This window comes from Xiphias gladius, chromosome 23 (genome assembly GCF_016859285.1).
Source record: "Xiphias gladius isolate SHS-SW01 ecotype Sanya breed wild chromosome 23, ASM1685928v1, whole genome shotgun sequence".
NCBI lineage: Eukaryota > Metazoa > Chordata > Actinopteri > Istiophoriformes > Xiphiidae > Xiphias > Xiphias gladius.
In genome coordinates this window covers 23144831-23164896 of record NC_053422.1, presented here as the reverse complement: position 1 = coordinate 23164896, position 20066 = coordinate 23144831, and the positions used below count along the sequence as shown (strand labels likewise).

The following is a 20066-nucleotide window of genomic DNA, read 5'->3' as shown; positions in this document are numbered from 1 at the left end:
TTCCCTAAATGTCAAACTATTTTAACTACTGTTGATCACCAGAAATCTGACTCCTAAAGTTGGATCCATTGAAAATCGGAATGACATTTGCTCCATGGAAGTCAGTAATTATAGACATGAATGGCAGGTGAGAAAAGGCCATTCAGTGAAAACACTGGAAGTTGTTTAGCTCGAGGAAGGTGAACCATTCACAAGTTTCTACACACATGGATGTTTCCCTTTGTCAAAATCAAAACTAAAATCTTTGCTAAATACAAACTCCTTTAAAAGGGTGAAATGTCTTGAAACTAACACCACAAATGCTTTTTTTTTTTTTAAATTCACCTCGCTGATGTGCTCAGTCCAGGTCTGACTGCTAATGAGTTCTTAACATGGAACATTAGCCTGAAGAACTGAGCTTAAAAGATTAATGGTGATACCAGAGATTACTGAATCAAGTATGCATTATGTTAAAAGAAATATCCAAGGCATTCTCCCTGTGTAGATAAAGTTTTTCATCCATCCATCTTCCCTTTGTGCTTGTTCCCGTCTGTCCAACTGTTGTATTTTATTTGGCATCACGCCTTCCCTCTATTCGTTTTCATCCCTGCTGTGAGGTAGAGGAGCTGCAGCTTCATTCTCATCTGCAGACTCACAGTCTGGACAAGTCAGAAAAGTAGTAAACAAGTAAGTAAATGAATAAAGTCATGAATGAGAGGGAAATGGGTCTGTGTCAGACTTACATGAGGCAGGCTGGCCATCTTCATTGTCATACTGTGGTCAGAGTCACTATAGACGTTCTTGTCCTGCCCGGGGTCATCTGCTAACATGTACAACTCTCCAGCATGGACGTCAGATACATTCACCTATATGAAGAGGCAGATGGATAATAGACAAATATAATCTGTTACTGTCAGAGAAAGTGTCTCAACATATTGTGCCAGACAAGACGGATGGTTCCATCTCTCATATTCGCACACACCACACACCTCCCCGGTCTGAACCTTATACATTCACACAGAAGAGAGAGAGGATTGTCGTGCAGGTATCTGAATACACCTACCTGAAATGTTTTAGGGTCAAATCCCAGCCAGAGAGTGTATCTGTAGTCCCAGGAGCGTAGAGAGTAACCCATGATCTTTATGTCTTTAAGGTCAGGGAGGTCAGAGTTCACCTAATGGAACATTCAACTTTGAAAAAACAAATCTCAAAAATTGGCAAAATATTGTAGAAATGTTTCTGCAGTGCTGTCTGATCTACAGCTGCCAACTCATCCTGCGAGCTAACCGATGAGCCAATATCAAGCTGCCAAACTCTTCCGTACAAAAATTAACCTCCAGCAGGTGCAGCACTCATCTGGACATTTTAAATCAAAGATCGTGTGCTTGGAGCTGGCAGCTCTGGTACAAACAGGAGAGGGTCAGAGAGCAACAGCGTAACAACGGTCATGTAAACGCTCATGCAACATAACTTCAGGTTTCATGACCTTTACATTAATTTTGAGATTTTAAATGAAACATCATAATCCATTTATTAATAGTATTAGTGTGTTGAAAATATACCTGCTTGGTATGACCCTGACTGATACAAAACTATAATGATTTAAGCTTTAGCCATTTCATGAAAGCTTTAACTGGCTTTTTCTAAGCACTCCACCTGTGGCGTATCAGCAGGTCGAGGGTACTGGCTGAAAGATATTGCTTCCTCATTCTTTCCTCTCTCTCTGTGTCGGAAAGTGTAGGCCAGGTTGTCTCCTTCTGTACACAGCTCCTCCTGAAATCAAGAAAACAGGCCAAAGAGTCGAGGAAATAAATGTCAATTAGATCACCTTTGTGTTGGGTATGTTTGGGCATGTTTATAGTGTGTGTACTTCTTGATTCATTTTGTTCGGCAATGTACGACTGTACAAAGATGCCAGAAAGGTCTCAGCTCTTTTCCGGTGGTGCAATTTTTAGACGAGAATATAACCTAAAATAAGTACAGAAAATGACAATGTTTTTTTGTGCTCTTTTATTAACAGTCTGGTTCATCAATTACTCGTTACCTACAGCGACTAATTAAAAACAAGACCAAGTCTACAGCCATGATAACAGCTCCGTGAGGCTGTACTTAGTTACAGTGGTGCTTTGAGCTAAACACTAATATCAGCATGCTAACAAACCTTTCACCAAATGGAAGATATCCTAGTCGTCAGAAATCATCTCCGACTCTGACGTTTAAGTCAGAGGTTGTTTCCCCACTCAGGTGCTCGTACATGTAACTACCTTCTGAATGACATGACATGAACCAGGCATTAGGCCCAGCAGTTCGCTAAGCTAAATGCTAACATCAGCAATGCTAAAAATCATCCTGAACGGCTGAACTCCATTTCATGAAAATAGATTGAATAGTTAAGATATTTCACTAAGAAATAAAAATGTTAGACCTCAGAGGATCACCAAAGTCATTAGGAATCACCATTCACAAACCAACCAACAGACATTGTCCTCCCTACAGCCATGCCGCTAATTAATGCAACAGAACAAACTTTGCCATCACGGCTGAGACAAAAATCAAGTAGTAAGTTTGGGCACAAGTGCCTACTCTCTGAAAACTATTAACATTCAATAAATGCATTCATTTTATCTCTTGATACCTGGAAAGAAATGTCAGGACAAGGTCCAGGTGCTCTGAGGCCAGCAATGTAGGACACTGTAGGAAAAACATCCACCAACTCCACCACGTTTCTCGTAACTTTGTCATCTGGAAGAGAGAGGGATCAGGCCAGTTGCAGAAAAACCTTTAACCACTGAGAGCATAATAGTCAAGATATCCACAATTTTTTTTCTAGACACCCTGCACTGCATTTCATCATCATTGCATCATTTGCATTTGAATCAAAAAACTATCTGGAGGCAAAATATCAAAGTGTATACTTGTCTAAATACTTTTCAATTTCTCCATGTATACCAAAGACTTCACTAAAGTCAAGTTGGCATATTAAAAGGACCAGTGTGGGAGATTTAGTGGCATCCAGCTGTAAGGTTGCCGACTGCAACCAACTGAGTACCCCTCCCCTAACCCCCTCCCTTTCCAAGTGTGTAGGCGAACCTACGGTGCCCTTCAGGTAATGTAAAAACACGATAGACCCTCTGTAGAGCCGGTGTTTGGTTTGTCCATTCTGGGCTAAAAGAGGAAAGAGGACCCATTCCCTATGTATATAATAAGGGCTCATTCTAAGCTAATGAAAACAAATCTTATACACTGGTCCTTTGCTTTTAATTGCTCATTTGTTAAAACGTTTTTAAAAAAAAATTTTAAGTCAAAATTGAGTTCCCTTTGACTTCACATTCATGGTGCTTTTAAAATGTACACGTTTCATGTTATCCATAGTAATTTATGTTCAGTGGAGGGTCTTACACTTAAATATGTGCTCTGATGGGGTTAAGACATCAATAAAGGGGAAAGTATACTCTCCCAGCCAATCGCGGAACGCGGTGACGCCAGGAACATAAAAGATAAGAGGGACACGTGTTGTCACATCAAAATTAGAGTATTTAGCCCATTCACCGTGTTCTCCTAATGACCAACCTGCATCAAGAGGGAGAAAGAGATGAAAGTTAGTTAAGACCATGGCAGATGGAAGAAATAAAGAACTGTGTCTATGAAACTATACCACACAAATAACTTTGTAGATACAGAGGTTTTTGGTTTTACTTCATTTTATATTTTAAGATGATAGCATTTGATTGAGCTTTACTGGGTATATACCAAACAAACAGTCATGTGGAAGATTCACTGCAGCATCCTCCACTGAAGACATTAAAAAAAAAATTGAGTTTCCAAGTTACAAAGTTTTTAAAAAAAAGGAAGTGCTGCAGAAAGAGCTGGGTTTTACAGCAAAATTGTGGAAGGAGGTAATGGCACAATATGCTGTTACAACACTGCCATCTGGTGGTGGAATACAAGGAACTTCCTAGAAACTTTGAGGTATTCATTTTACGAAACAGTGTAAGCCCAGCACTATACCTTCCTCGGCCATCCCCATTTTATCCAAAGCATGTGTCTACTAACCATGATCTGAGGTGAACACCACCATAGTGGTGTCAGCCAGCCCAAGTTCATCAAGAGTACTGAGCAGCCGCCCAACCTGAGCGTCCATATAAGACACAGCGGCATAGTAGTGCTGACGGATACGTAGCTGGAAGACAATGGTACAGAACGCTTTTGTTTAATTGTATGTTTCAAGGAGTAAGAACATGAGAAAACATGTTATAAATGGCTTAAAATTGTTGAAAGCAGCCAGTTCATGCCTGGAAGTCTTTAGGAATTGGTCCATAAGGAAAGCTAATGTTTAATTTATGGACATCGTCTCTCTTTCTCACGTCCATCCATGGGTTGTAGGCCACAGGAGGAAGGAATTTGGGAACATCAGGGTCAGGGGCCAGGGTCATTTGTTCTATAGGATACAGGCCCAGGTAGTCCTGTAAATATATGATGTTAAATAAAAAAGGCAAGTACACATTCTCCACAGTATAAATAACACATGATTTTGCATTATGATGAAACAGAAGTTGTTTTTACTGGCCCAGAAACTGCTGTGCAAGTTATTCAATTTGCCCAAAAAACAAAACAAACAAAAAAAGATAAAAAATTCCAAGTTTTTTTTTTTTTTTAAATCTCAAACTTAACTTTTAGCTACATGTGAAATACAAAGAAAAAACAAAGAATTTTGCAAAAATCAGACCGTTTCTGCAGGCTAACAAGCTGACTACCCCCCTTGGTTAATTGACTTCAAGTGGTCCAGCAATCTGCAGTGAGACTTAAAGGCACTATATGTAACATTCAGAAAACCCTTGTTATTAATGACACCAGTGGTTGTTAAATGAACTGCAGTCAGCATCCTGTTGCTGGCGCTTGCGGGGATGCTCACAGTCCGTAGGTAGGCGCCTTCCTATGGAGCGTGAGCAAGCGCAAGCGAGCATCCTTGGCACCGGCCAAAACAATGAAGTGACATACACAAGACTTAACGGCATCATGTTGATAGATGAGGTAACTAAAGTTACACATTTATTATAGTTTGAGTATAAACTGTATTTGACTCTCCAGCGCTGGCACAGCGCTAAAACAAAGTGTTGAGATCAAACTATAGTCTTGCATAGCCAGACCTGACGTTATGTCTTTCTGAAATAAGATTTATAAAGCGGAATTTCGTTATCAGCTTTCTTACTAGTACAATATAGGCTAACGACAATGACATTAACTGTATTTATATGATACATATGCGTTAGCTAGCCAGCCAGCTTTATCAATCGTTTGTCTAGTTTTCACCAAGAGGCTCAGCAACGTCAGTACAGCTAAATTTGCTGGATGATAAGGCTAACGGTTAGTGAACTAGATGGAATATTATAAATAAGATGTGTTGCCAGGCTTCATTATTGATGTGAGTTTCCATCACAACTCATTTTCCTAAATCGATGCGCTAATGTTTCAGCATAATAGAATAGACCTTTTATATTGTCAAGTAACATTACGGTAGTGAATTGGTCTGGCAATGAGTTGAGACAACTAATCCTAAACTAACGTCAGTTATAAACAGATGATCGGTGGGGGCCATTAATGTTAGACTGGAGCAAATGCAAATAAAATTTACAGAATAACAGATTCTAAAGAAGAGACTTTTTTATTCCATCTAAGTTGTATTTTCTGCCCCCCCCCTCAGTTTAAGTTTTATGTAACCTATAGAAAAATAGCAAAAACAAAAATATTGGCTGAGATACAAGTGTGAGAGACGCCAGTAATTAAACTTCAAGTTTTCCCCCATAAAATATTTGAAGCTTGTTATCTAATCCAGTTTCTTGTCCTGCTGCACAAACAGCATTCAAACATGAACATGAATCTCACCACGATGTAAGCAATGTGATTAAAAAAAAAAAAAAAAAAAAAGTTAACTATTAACACTCAAGCTAGTTTGCTAAATAGTTAGTTCAACTTTTACGATCATGTTGCGTAGCTTGGTTGCTTGGCCAAAAAGCAGCTCAGGAATATGGATGATATCAGAATGTGGCAGCAGCAGCAATGATATCGCTGAGCCCAAACTCAGTCTGCCAGCTCCACTAGTCGCAGAAGATGTTACCCCAGTGGCAAGCAAGGTCAGAATGGGCCCACAGGCCTCAAGGTAGGGAACTGTTCATTTAGTCTAAATGCCCCTATATTGCCACCCACAGGATGGGAATAAAAAAAAATAAAATAAAATAAAAAATGCAGAACACGGCATAGCTGGTTTATAACCTCCTGTTTCACTATATAAAAAGATTAGCCCCTTGCCATTTTTTAACTGCCCCCTCAAGTTACTTCATCCCAGCGCCAGACCTTTAGTTTTAGTTTTTCCCCATTGGCTTCCTGTTAATTTTAGAGTTGTTCTAAGCACTGCAGTCAGGCTTCTTTGTAGACTTAGAATAGTTTGACCACTGCGAGAAGGCGCTCTTCTTCATGGCAGGGACTTCTGTAGTTCTGTTCCAAGGTAAAGGATGACACTAAATGTGATGGCGCTTTTGCTGTTGTAGCACTAACTCTTGAACTTGTCACATCTTTAAAAAGACATTTAATAATCGTGTTTTCTTTAGCTGACCCTTTTATTTTATGGGTTGTACATATTCTCCTTCATATCCCGTTTTTTTCTTGTCTCTTTCATCTCCTTTTCCCTCTTCTCTGTAAAGACCTAATTTTGTTTTGAAAGGTGCTATATACAGTTTTCTTGCCTCAGATTTTCCCACTGATTCATGGTTATTACATTAAACTAACATGGTATATCATGGTATTTGAAGTACCATTTATAAGGTATTTTTATCATTATTGTTGGTGATTACTTAGTGTTGATTTCTGAAATTTTGTTGCAATATTACAGTATTATCCAGATATTAATTTACATTATTATTAGTGTATGAGCCCATTATAACCACTATTATTGTCTTTTATCAAAATATGACCCCAAGTATTACAAGTCTTACTGTTATTGCGAAGATAAACTAGGTATTACTAAAATTACCTGAATATTACATTATATTACCTCTGCAATAACCAAATTAATTAAGATGTATGACAATTCAGCAAATAATAAAACTGATTATTGAAAATTCAATCCCTCTGAGTAATGTACAGATGTGACAAATTAAAAAGGAAAAACCAAACAAAGTGTCTTAGTAAGGTATTGGGCCAAAATGTGCCACCAGAACAGCTTTAATGCTCCTTGACATTGATCCTACCAGTCTCTGGACCACTACTGGAGGGGTCAACACCATTCTTCAAAAAGATATTCCTTCATTTGGTGTTTTGATAATGGTGGTGGAGAGCGCTGTCTGACACGCCGGTCCAAACTCTCCTATAGGTGTTAATTTTTTCTTAAGATCTGGTGATTGCAAAGGCCATAGCATGCGATTCCCATCGTTTTCTTACTCAAACCATTCAGTGACCCCTCGTGCCTTGTGTATGGGGGCATTGTCATGTTTTTCCACTCATTTTTCAGGTTTTTGCTATATTTTGTCATCTGTAGATGTTCTCAAATGTTTAGTTTAATTATCATTCCAGAAACTGCATCTTTTTATGCTTTTTTCTGTCCAGGTTATATGGGGTAGATCACATGCATCACATGCCAAGAGAGAAGCTGGCCTGACCTTTTCCCACTTTTCATCTCAACTTACACTATGTGGGAAACCTCTCTGGCATGCTGACATTCGTCTCCAGTCCATCACTCTGCGCTCTCACTCAGCTTAAAATTCATCATGCTCTCTTCCTCCTTCATGCGGAATTCTGTCTCTACTATAATCCTAGCTTTCAGAGGTTCCTTTCTGTTAGACCTATGTTTCACCACATGCAGCCGCACAGCAAAACTACACATGAAGACCACCTGCAGCTAATTTCAATACTGGTTTTGAAAATACACCTATGTTGAATTAAGTATTATTTAACTATTATGTATGGTACATCCCAAGCAGGTGACTACATGTGTTAAAATTCAGTCATGTACCTGTGGTATCCTGAAGGGTATGTGTGGTTTGTGGTAGCCCACAGCTAAGAAGAAAGGAGCATCGTCATTTGCCCGGCTCTTCAGTAACCTCACTGCTTCATCTGTGCTCTCCATGTCAGGGAGGGTTCCCCCAGGCTGCTCCGTAACATTCACTGCACACAGTAAGTTGGCATGGAGTTTGCCATCCTCTCCTTTACACATCTGGAAAAGAGGTTTTCACACAAATTATTAAGTCACTTTTATATGCCAATTCCTACTGAGATTTCAGTGTTTTTTTTTAGCTGGTCTGGTAAACTGATGCCACATAGAGGTTCACATTGAGTTTATTCAGCTGTTTCTATTTAGACATGAAATCTGCAGAATGATTTGGGAACAACTTTCAGATATATTCAAATTAAAATTATAGAAAGAGGAATGATTTAAAAGTCAATGGGCATTGACTGGAACATCCACTAAGAGCATGCAGAAACTAAAAGTAGTAAAGTAAATATACTGTACATACTGTCACAAATATGCAATAACTGATTTTTTTTTGGCTACTATGGGGCAGCAAAAACAAATTGTAAATAAAACCTTGACATCATCTTTTAAGTTGATAGCATACTTTTTAAAACTGTTTTTAGTCTCTAGTAACTCCCGAGGGAAATATCTGGCACTTCAGCTGCCAAATGCTCCACTATGTTCAAAAGCTAGACCCTAGCTTTGTCTGGTTTGGTGATGAGCAGATAGTGAACAGTGGGTTTTTAAGACCTTTTCCCCAAAAAGCTGCAACTACATCCAGAAATGACACGTAGTGGTGAGGGTGAACCCAAACATTACATTTTATGGCCCGGACAGCTGAACAATGACCTGAAGTCACTATAGGGCTCCATAAAGCCAAGAGGTGCTTCAGATTTTGGTAATAATTCACTGCAGGTAGTGACCCCTTTCACATTGTAACTGTTTTCACTGGTCATTTGATACATTGTTAGTGTTAAAATTCTTTATTTATTTTATTTTATTATATTATATTAAAATCAAATCGGTTACAGCCACTTAAAGAATATTGCTAACTGACTTAAATTCCCACAGTTTAATAGCTGTTCTGATAATGAAAAGCACCCAATTGTTCTGGGGTAAATAAAAGACAGTTGCACTCTGAGTTTGTCTGCCTGTCAAAACATGAGGAAATCAGACTGACGAGATCTACACGAGGCTTATTAACTTATTTATGTTACATACCTCTTAGTGTTAATTTGTAAATCATACACACAAATTCTTGTGTGTATTTGTTTTTTGTGATGTAACTTTGTACTTTTTTTTGAAAATAAATCTGCTCCTGCAGTTAGGTTTTAGAAGTACTTTACTGTTCTGAATTGTAAAGTTTCACATACACGTGTTTCTCCTTTTTATATTTCCATAACACTGGTATGTCTATGTAATTAATGTGAGTATTCATATAGTGCATTGGCAATCTGATTATGGTCATGCGATTGTCTCAATGTCAGTGTTATATCTCCACAGATCAGGGTTTGCAGACAGATCTGGTCAGTTTCCCTCTGGTAACATTCAGATTAAAACAAGAAAATATACTTTTACTCCATCTGCTCAACTTGGATAGTATTTGGCAACATTTAACTGCAAAAATATCCCCACTTTCAACCCCAGATAAGACAAGTGAAAAGAACAAAGACAGAGCCTGATAAAATTTGGGTAAAAAAAGTGTGTCATACTCTCCAGCAATTCTGTACGCTACCTTGCATTGGACTTTAAGAAGGATGTTTTGGGAAGTTCCCAAATGTCTGAACCGAAAAACAACTGACTGGCTACCACAATTCCACAAAAGCATCACATTTTAGATGCTGGACAAGAGTTTTTGGCACCTGATGGAGCAACATTGGATTTCACTGACTTAATTAAATCCGCCCAATCACACATCAGCTACTAAGAGCATTTGAAGCCCTGAAGGGTCTCAATATCCTACACACAGACAACAGTATGCTTATCAATCACCAGGCTCAGTCCTGCAGGGTAAAAATCATTAGATCTTGGTTTGGCTCGCCCAGCCAGCAAAGTAAAGGTGGGAATGATGATGCAAGCACGTGCATACAGGGCTCCTGAAGTGACCCTGGGCCTCCCCACTGGGATGTGTAATGGCATTGCTCTACTTCACCAGAAACTTCTTCCCTGTTAAATGTACATGCCACCAGTGTTTCCCACAGGCTGAGAATTTACTTTTGGTAGTCGGTGGTGTGGCGTGTGACAGAGACTCAAAGCAGCTTAGAGGAGGAGAGTATCTCAGGTTATTTTCTGTAGCTACACTTTGCATATGTCTACACTCTACACTCATGTAGAGCTTATGTGTGGGAAATGATGCCACACAGTTAAAACTGTTCACCACCTGCTCAGTCAAGCAGACAATCCCCTGCTTAGTATTTGGGAGGAATACCGGCAGTATTTCATCAAGGGAGACTCAAAAAATCCAGGACAAAGGACACCATCGGAGTACAAGAAGGCAACTGGTGTCAAGCCCAAAGTTTCACGTTGGATATTTGACACCGACAAATATGGATGACACAGGGAAGGCCTACACAGAGGACGGGGATACTCACGAGTATGAAGACAGGGTTGAATTTTTACACCACCTGAAAGGATCGCTGCATCTCAATGCTGAGAGAAGAATTACTCCCAGCCAAGCCTTCAAACAATTTTATTACAATGGCTCAACTGAAAGATTGAGACACCAGCTCTCATACAAATACTGCCTGGGACCCATGAAGGTCTGCACCCTGAATGATTCAGAGGAATCAGATGATTCTCTGAGCAGCTACGAAGCTGAGGTAGTCAAGGGACAGACTCATGATTTGATATGTGATATGATTTAAATTTTTCAAAAGACAGCGCCCAAGACTGGATCAAAGATATCCATCTACTTTCAGTCTCTGAGAAAGATTAATACACAGAGTTCCAGTGGTAGAGAACTCCACCTATGAAAATTCAGACATTGGTTTTTCCAGTAATGAACACTCGGACACGGAGTTACAGCAACGAAGATGATATAGAGCCATCCGCCACTAACTCTTGTGATGGAGGTACAGACATTCAAGGACACAGGGACAAAGAGCCAAGCAATAACAGGACATTTGCTGACCCCAACTCATATGGAACAGACAGCTTTTTCCAGTGAGGAAGAGTGGTTAAACTCTTCCTCACTGGAATCATCCTCACTGTAGCTTAGTGGTAAATATCAGCGGAGCTACTTATAATGTCAGACCTACAGCGGCTAGTTACCTACTTGACGGACACTGACCCTGAGAGCCCAGCAGAAGAACCTTACCATTTCTTTGATAAGCAATATGTAAACTGTTAAATAAAGATACAATAAAAGTAAAAATATACAGTCAGTTACAGAATATTCTTCAATGGCCAAGTCAGTCTCCGGACCTCAAACCAAATGCGCATGCTTTTCACTTCCTGAAGACAAAACTGAGGGCAGAAAGACCGAAAAACAAGCAGCAACTGAAGGCAGCTGCAGTAAAGGCCTGGCAAAGCATCTCAAGGGAGGAAACTCAGCATTTGGTGATGTCCGTGGGTTCCAGACTTCAGGCAGTCATTGACTGCAAAGGATTTTATCCAAGTAATAAAAATAATCCTTATAGTCATAATTATGTTGGTTTGTCCAGTTACTTTTGAGCCTCTGAAAATGGAGGGACTATGTATAAAAATGGCTGTAGTTCATAAACACGTAATGCAGTGTTTTATGTTTAGGAAATAATTTGAGGACTTTTTTTGGCTTGGAAAAGAAAAAAAAAAAAAAAGAAAAAAAAGGAACAAACATGTCATCAGTTGCCAGGTAGCCCCGTAGGCCTGCATAACTCCAAGCTATTTTTATGTGTATTAAGTCAGACGCATAACAGACTTAATGGAAACGTGTAAGAAATACTCTTTCCTAGTCTTACCTTTTCTTTCTCATACTGAAATGAAGGCGGGTGGTAGGCAGGGATGGACCAGCTGTATGGGTAGTCATCGGAATGGTTAGAGGCAATACCTTAAGAAAATACAATACAACCATTGTTACTGATATACAAGTAAACCAACAAAAATTCAAGACATTTTTTAAGACAACAACAACAACAACAACAACAACAACAACAACAACAACAACAACATGCAGATTGGATTCTTCTCAAAAATGCAGATCAGGCTCATTAACCAGCTGTAAAAATCTGTGGTCCTTACTGCAGTTTCAGTGATAATGACCTGGCAGGATTCTCTGTATCACTTCCTAAATTTTATGCTGTGCCAGCACGCACTGTTTGTGAAAATTGTGTTTTATCCCTCAACTTAGATTTCTACTGAAAACGCATATTATTCTTCTCACCTGGATGAAATACCTTGCCCACAGACATGGTGAAGTACCCTCTAGATTTAAAGTACTGTGGCAGAGTCGTGTAGTTCCCAGAATGGACTCTCCAGTAGGAGTTGAAGTCATAGAGCCTGGTTGTATCTGGCCTGCGACTGGTTAACATGGACGTACGACTGGGAGCGCACACAGCTTGCTAGGAGAGAAAAATACATTGCAAGATTTCAGTGAGATGGTATAAATCCAGTTAATCTCACATCCAAATTGACTGAAATGCTCTTAACATTTTCAGACAGTAAAACATACCCGGCACCAAACTGACCTGCGCGAATGCATTGAGAAAAACTTGGCTTTTGGACGCCAGTTGGTCGATGTTGGGCGATTTTACCACAGAGTCTCCGTAGCAGCCCAGTGATGTCCGCAAATCATCTGCCATGATGAAAAGGACATTTCTCCTCTCTGAAAAACACACACGACCAGACTTCACATTTTCCCCAGCTTCGCGGCTTTTTAAATTTACCTCCTCAGCGGTGAGCTCTGGCGGGGTTTTTCCAGGCGGCTGGTAAGGAAAGTTCAACAGCGGGCAGGGGTGAAATAATTCGTTTTTAAAATTAGTTTCTGATAAACATTCAAGTACAGCAACAAGCGAAAGACGTGCTGAATGTGAGGTGGAGTAATACTGGAAAACACATCACAGGAAAAAGTTGAACAGAAACTAACAGTTTCAATACAAATCATCTAAAGCGCAACAATAAGCCCACAAGTGAAACTTACAAACAATGCACCGTCCAGCGAAACAAGTTAAACTAATTAGCGCCAGGAAACTCTATGCACGGCCACTAAATTAACTAAAATAATGAACACTCATTAACGGTAATGTCGGCTAGTTACTGAGATGTACTACTCTCAAACCTGAATGTATGAGAAAGCCTTAACCTCCGCGTTTTCATTTTCAAAAGGTTTGCTCCGTACAAACTCTACCTCTTCTTGCGACAGCAGCGAGTGCTAGCGTGTGAAGGACCAGGAGGAGAAGCCATGTTCGGGCACATATGTACATTTTGGTTTCCGCGTTAACGGCGAAAGCCGACTATCCCCCCCCACGGTTTAACAGCCTCCGTCCTACTGTCCGGCGTCAAAACAAATCAGCGTGTCGTTGTCGTCTTTAAATAACTTCCTGATTAACACGTCGCCCCACTTTCGTGTTTTCATTGGTTCCTTTAACGTCCGCTCCGCCCCAAACTGTTAATCGTATTAGTTAAATGATGTGTCAATCATTTTTAATACCAGCGACTGCCAGAGGCCAGTCTAATGGATAATGGTGCTGAGCTTTGGACTGGCAAACCAGCTGTGCTGACCTATTATGTGTTGCTCCTGATACCTCTGCCTGGAGCACCTGTGTTTCATTAAAAGTTATAACTTCCTGTAATTTCCGGAGTATATTTAGCGTAATTTGTCCAATGGGTCATAACAAAGACACAGCGCGTCATAAACACAAGCACGTTATATTATTATTGTAGAGAGACTCGGAAGCATTGATGCACCTGCTATTAGGCAGCAGACCGGCAACTGTAAATGAGCCTCAGTTCGGACTACACCGCTTTTATTTTTGAAAGATGTGATGGAGGTTTATTGGTTTATTTCCGCTCACTTGACACTGGTGTGGTTGAGAGACGGAAGCCGAAAAGAGGTCTCACTCTGCACCGAGTTGGCTTTGGCAAATGTCGCAACATAAATCCCACTTATGTCTTATTACTCGAGCAAAATGCTTATTAAAGGAGCAATAATATTCAGGAATTTAAAGATCTCTGTAATTACCTTTTTTACAGTAGACATTGTTAAAGTCTCAGAAAGAAATGTCTATGGTGTCGTTAAATTATCAGGGATTTGCATGGTTATTTGTTGAGAAACATTAAAGTTATCCTTAAAAGAATGCTTTAGAAATACATTTACAATTGAGAAAAAGGCTTTCATAGGGTGAGCGCATGCGCGAGGTGCCAGGCTCACGTTTGATGACTGGATTTGAGTCGGACATGGAGTGAGACATCATTTATACATAAACGATCTTCGTTCACAAACGCTGCAAAAGGAAACATGGCAGACGCCGCGGCTAAACGTGAACCAGATAGTGTTGGAACTGATGAATTATCCCCGAAAGTCAAGCGGGCGAAAGCTGATAATGAGAATAGTCCAGGAGAGGCCGGAAAGGAATCTGAATCCGAGAATATTCTGTCTGGGTTTAAAACAACCAACGTCTTGAGTGATTCTGCCCGGGAAAAGAACATCTTTATCCATGGACAGGTACGGTTGTTGTAAAAGTAGCTAACTTTACTTTGCTGATAGAAGGTATTTGGCTAAGTCTAACTATGTTTAAGGTGTTAAGGGCAAGGGAAAGGAGACGATGGAAAGCATTTTATTGTTATATCCATTCAAAGTGGCGTGAGTTCGTTTTGAAAAAGAAAAATATAATCTTCCGGTTTGATATTTCAAAATAATAGTCCGCCTACTAGTGCATTATTGTAAAGATTGATTTTATACAAATGAGTACGACAGCGGTAGGATTAGGAAAGGACAGTTGTGCATTCATTTATTCATATATTTATTTTGGAAAACCAGTCTCCTTATCAGCCCAGGCAAAAATGAAACTGTTGAATCTGTCATCTTCAGATTGCCGACCAGGATGCTGTGGTCATTCTGGAGAAGACTCCCATCAGAGAAGACACCCTGGCTGAGATCCTCAGTGGTTCCAGGCTGAAGCTGGAGATGAGCAACGACATCTACAGCACGTATCGGCTGCAGGCCCCTCCTCATCTCAATGGTATGGTCCCAAATAAATGATTTGTCAATCCAGCAGCCGCTTTGGCCGGCTAGAGGGAAGTTAGACAGGCTCTTTGTTTCTGTTTTGCAGAGATTAAGACCACAGTGGTGTGTCCAGCCACAGAGAAGCATGTAAAGAAATACCAGCGTCAGGAGAGTTTTCTGGTGGAGGAGACGGGGGAGGACTATCAGTCCATCACTCTGCCATACATCCAGAAGCAGAGTTTCAGCGTGCAGGTCAGTGTCGTTGAAATCACCTCTTCTGATACAATATACACATTGGAATGTACAACAGTATCAGTGTTTTTGCCACCACTTTCACCCTTCAGTGGGTATACAACATCCTGGAGAAGAAGGCAGAGGCTGAGAGGATAGTTTACGAAGATCCGGACCCGGAGGTCGGCTTTGTCCTCCTCCCCGATTTCAAATGGGACCAAAAACAGGTGAGAGACCAGGAACTTTAGACCTTATACATGTTGTTATAACTAGGGCTGGGCAGTTATCAGCATGGGGATTTCCTGCCCCTCCACCTGATAGAATTTTTCATTAAAAGATCTCAGAAGGTCTTACCTGGCAACATTTTCATGGCGACGCAAACAGCATTCTCCCTTCCTGCGCCATTGAGAGGTATGGTCTTTTAACGCTACTGGAAGACTTGTGCACAAAGGCTAATTAGTGCTGCAGCCGTATATTACAGCGGTCTGTTTCTGTGGTAACAAAACGTGATAAAATTCCATGTGGCAATAAGCGACGACTCCATATCTGACCACGTTAGAAGTATAATACTGCAAGAATGAGACAGAAGAGGGTTACTGGGAGCCATACTTAGGCCACTGGGCTGAACAGTATAACCTTATCTGCCTTCCTCATGCAGGTTGATGATTTGTACCTGATTGCCATAGTACATCAGAGGAACAACAGGAGCCTGAGAGACCTGAGGTCAGAGCATATTCCGCTGCTGCAGAACATCCTCCAGAAAGGAAAGGTGAGATTACAGTTGTGCCTGGGTTTTATCTGGGGGAGACTTGTTGGAGAGGACAAACCCGAAACGTCCTCCTCTTCGCTCAGCTGCCATTAAAATCTCCTGTGAGCCTTGTTATCATCATCTCAAACCAGTTATGTGAGGTGGTACTTTCCATTTCCATTTCCACCATCCATGAGGTCCCTGGATATATCCATAATGATAAACAATACAAAGAGATTGATAATACCTGTTTCATTGTGACTTAGGAGGCCATCCTGCAGCGCTACAACCTCCCAGCTAGCAAGCTGAGAGTCTATCTGCACTACCAGCCGTCCTACTACCACCTCCACGTCCACTTCACCAAGCTGGGCTACGAGGCTCCGGGCTGTGGCGTGGAGCGCGCCCACCTCCTCGCGGACGTCATCCAGAACCTCCAGTCTGACCCCCACTACTACGAAAACCGGACACTGTACTTCCCCCTGAGGGCAGACGACGGACTGCTCAGCAAGTTCAAGGAGGCAGGGAGACTGTAATGTACTGTGCGCACATGCACTTATTCCCCCCATCAGTAGATTTCGATCCACACTGTGCAGCAACAGTGCCACTTAGCTGCATCCACTAATCAATACCTAGCTGTACAAGTTGGTGGTTTGGCTATGAATATTTTCTCCTTTTAAAGATTTTTCTATCAGTGTTGTTCACAGATGTAATTTCTAAGGTTACACAACATACAGTCTAGGTATTGGAGAATTTCAAACCTCAACTAATTAACGATCGGCAACATTTTATGCATATTTTATACATACTTGGATACATCATTTGTACATGTTTCAGTCTGATTTCCCCACCATTTAATCATTTTTATATTATTCCTGCTTTCTTTATATGGACAGGAGAGAAGGTAGGAGTAAATCTGACAAATTAGTGGATAAAAGATTTTTCAAACTATGCTCAGTGTTGTCTAATGTTTTTATATGTTTTCTATACGTTAAATGAATGTTGCTGATTGAATTAAAGAGTGATAATTTTTTTCTACTCAGCCTGTTGCCTTTGTCACTTGTTTTGAATATTTGAAACGGGTACAGCTGCATAGGACACAATGAAACCACCGCATTGGGTGATTTTTCTAAGGTAAACAAGTGGCAGACAATGCCATTTAAGGCGAGGCATGTTTATTTGTATAGCTCCTTTCAAACACAGAAGCAATTCACCATATAAAGTTTCATATTCAAGATCATGTGAAGATAAAGTAGGTACAAAAACATTAAGTCACACCACTAGATGGCAGCATTAATCCTAAAAGGATCCAACTTTTTTACTGTGAAATTATCTTAATTCAAACACACAATTCCATTTTTATTTTTGGTGATAAACCGGGGTTTCTGTTTGTCTTTTATCTTTACAAAAAGGCAGCAATGGCATGTTATATGCTATAGTTTTGCAGGTCATGTAAACACTAGACTACCATTTTGTACAAAACAATATTTAACCCGGGTCTGTTTACACACTTTTGGAACTGAAGTACCATGTTTAGTTGGACTGATACCCATAATGCCAGAGGTTCACAACTACACATCTGTATAAACACTCCTCCTCCAATGAAGTTGACAGTCTGGTCTAAGAAACAAAGAAACTGTGATGGTCAGAGCTGCTGTTTTTTAACAGTTTGGATATTTAACTGTAAAGGGAAAGGTCTTTTTTGATTTGTTTTGTTTTTCAGACTTGATACATAATTAAAGTCTTCGTTGATAAGTACATCTCCTGCACCGGACATCATTCTCTTATCTCATCTGAAGTCAGTTGGGCGGCTCTCCGCCTTGTGTTTATGGTGCATTCGGGTATCCCTCGTAAAAATAAGCAATAATTAACAAGAACCAAACTTGTGAGGGAAATAAGATGATGGAACCGTTCCTCATGGATCATTATATCCCGGAACAACATCGAGTGATCGGTGGAACCCTACGGAGCTACAACTTGCTCATTAAGCGCACAAGGGCGCTAAAAAAGACTGCAAAAAATATAGATTGGCAATACACCCATGTATTGCCAATTGTTTTGTGAATGTATCACAAAACAATTGGATCAGAGATACACTTAATAGCTACAAATCTGCCGATTAACATCACAACTCGGATTCAGTGTCCAGCAACCTGCTCATAAATAGCCGTGGTGTCAGGATATACTTTTTATGATAATCAGATGCCATCCAAGATGAAACAAGATGCTATATATTACACCACGGTCACAAACTTCATATTAAATATTCTGGCCCACAAAATATCATTTTGGGAACAGGGATCTGGAGTATAAACCTGAACTTATTTATTTTTAATTTTTGGTGATAAACCGGGGTTTCTGTTTGTCTTTTATCTTTACAAAAAGGCAGCAATGGCATGTTATATGCTATAGTTTTGCAGGTCATGTAAACACTAGACTACCATTTTGTACAAAACAATATTTAACCCGGGTCTGTTTACACACTTTTGGAACTGAAGTACCATGTTTAGTTGGACTGATACCCATAATGCCAGAGGTTCACAACTACACATCTGTATAAACACTCCTCCTCCAATGAAGTTGACAGTCTGGTCTAAGAAACAAAGAAACTGTGATGGTCAGAGCTGCTGTTTTTTAACAGTTTGGATATTTAACTGTAAAGGGAAAGGTCTTTTTTGATTTGTTTTGTTTTTCAGACTTGATACATAATTAAAGTCTTCGTTGATAAGTACATCTCCTGCACCGGACATCATTCTCTTATCTCATCTGAAGTCAGTTGGGCGGCTCTCCGCCTTGTGTTTATGGTGCATTCGGGTATCCCTCGTAAAAATAAGCAATAATTAACAAGAACCAAACTTGTGAGGGAAATAAAATGATGGAACCGTTCCTCATGGATCATTATATCCCGGAACAACATCGAGTGATCGGTGGAACCCTACGGAGCTACAACTTGCTCATTAAGCGCACAAGGGCGCTAAAAAAGACTGCAAAAAATATAGATTGGCAATACACAGTGAATGTATCACAAAACAATTGGATCAGAGATACACTTAATAGCTAAAAATCTGCCGATTAACATCACAACTCGAATTCAGTGTCCAGCAACCTGCTCATAAATAGCCGTGGTGTCAGGATATACTTTTTATGATAATCAGATGCCATCCAAAATGAAACAAGATGCTATATATTACACCACGGTCACAAACTTCATATTAAATATTCTGGTCCACAAAATATCATTTTGGGAACAGGGATCTGGAGTATAAACCTGAACTTATTTATTTTTTTATTTTTTTATAGTTTTTAGGGTTTTATGCTAAAAATGAACCTTACTCAACATCAACTACGGTCGTGAAGCCCTTGTGAGCTATCAAACGGCGCGTTCCGAGCCGCGCGTGAACGCAGCACCGTAGGGCAGAGGACTCCAAGGCAGGGACTGAGCCAAATAATCCAATCATTAGTCCACCAGCAGCGCTGATGTCTTGGTTCCAGTCTCTGAGGGATGACTTCGATCTGAGGCCGTTTGAGTTTCAGCAGACACAGTGAGTATCCCCGCCGCCTTTTTTCCTCAGGAGCGTTACGAACCAAGCGCTCTTCATCACTGTGAGGAGTCAACTTTTGCTTTGTTGTGCGCCGGGATGAGCCATTGGCACCGCTGGGGGGGGGCTGTGATGTTTCTCTGGTGATCGATACATGCGGTCGATACAGTGTCCTGCAACGCTTCGCTTTGGGTTGTGCCTCGGCCGGAGCGACCGAGGGAGGAAAAGTGTGTTTGCCGCTTGGATCGTCACCCGCTGGGGACACGCCGAGGCGAGTGTAGGTGGGCGTCTTAGGCGTCCGTGAAGTTTGGTTCAAAACATCTCCTTGAGTTCTTAACTGATACGTGATGTGTGTCTTTTTCACTTTATCAGACGTTCAGTTTTTACATCCGTGTGAAAGGCTGGGGAAACGGGATCCCGCTGGGT

At 40.5% G+C, this 20066-nt stretch overlaps 3 protein-coding genes across 3 annotated transcripts in view; 2 read left to right on the top strand and 1 right to left on the bottom strand.

The window, feature by feature from the left end:
• Nucleotides 1-285: 285 nt before the first annotated feature.
• Nucleotides 286-13476, bottom strand: ids (iduronate 2-sulfatase). Its single transcript, XM_040120220.1, has 13 exons — nt 13308-13476; nt 12649-12785; nt 12345-12522; nt 11923-12011; nt 7985-8185; nt 4272-4442; nt 4033-4159; nt 3379-3549; nt 2615-2721; nt 1636-1752; nt 1043-1153; nt 723-845; nt 286-638 (listed from the first exon to the last, which is right to left on the bottom strand). Exons 1-13 carry the CDS (start codon nt 13381-13383, stop codon nt 558-560), a joined length of 1689 nt encoding a protein of 562 aa, XP_039976154.1. The 5' UTR covers nt 13384-13476; the 3' UTR covers nt 286-557.
• Nucleotides 13477-14378: 902 nt separating this feature from the next.
• dcps (decapping enzyme, scavenger) lies at nt 14379-17143 on the top strand. Its single transcript, XM_040120071.1, has 6 exons — nt 14379-14624; nt 14991-15141; nt 15232-15377; nt 15470-15583; nt 16015-16125; nt 16371-17143. Exons 1-6 carry the CDS (start codon nt 14418-14420, stop codon nt 16635-16637), a joined length of 996 nt encoding a protein of 331 aa, XP_039976005.1. The 5' UTR covers nt 14379-14417; the 3' UTR covers nt 16638-17143.
• Nucleotides 17144-19501: 2358 nt separating this feature from the next.
• Nucleotides 19502-20066, top strand: part of zgc:66433 (uncharacterized protein LOC321250 homolog) — a 50083-nt gene continuing 49518 nt past the window's right edge. The window contains exon 1 of the mRNA XM_040119684.1: nt 19502-19643. Coding sequence (XP_039975618.1) covers nt 19579-19643 — 65 coding nt within the window. The 5' untranslated portion in view covers nt 19502-19578. The remainder of the gene's footprint in view (nt 19644-20066) is intronic.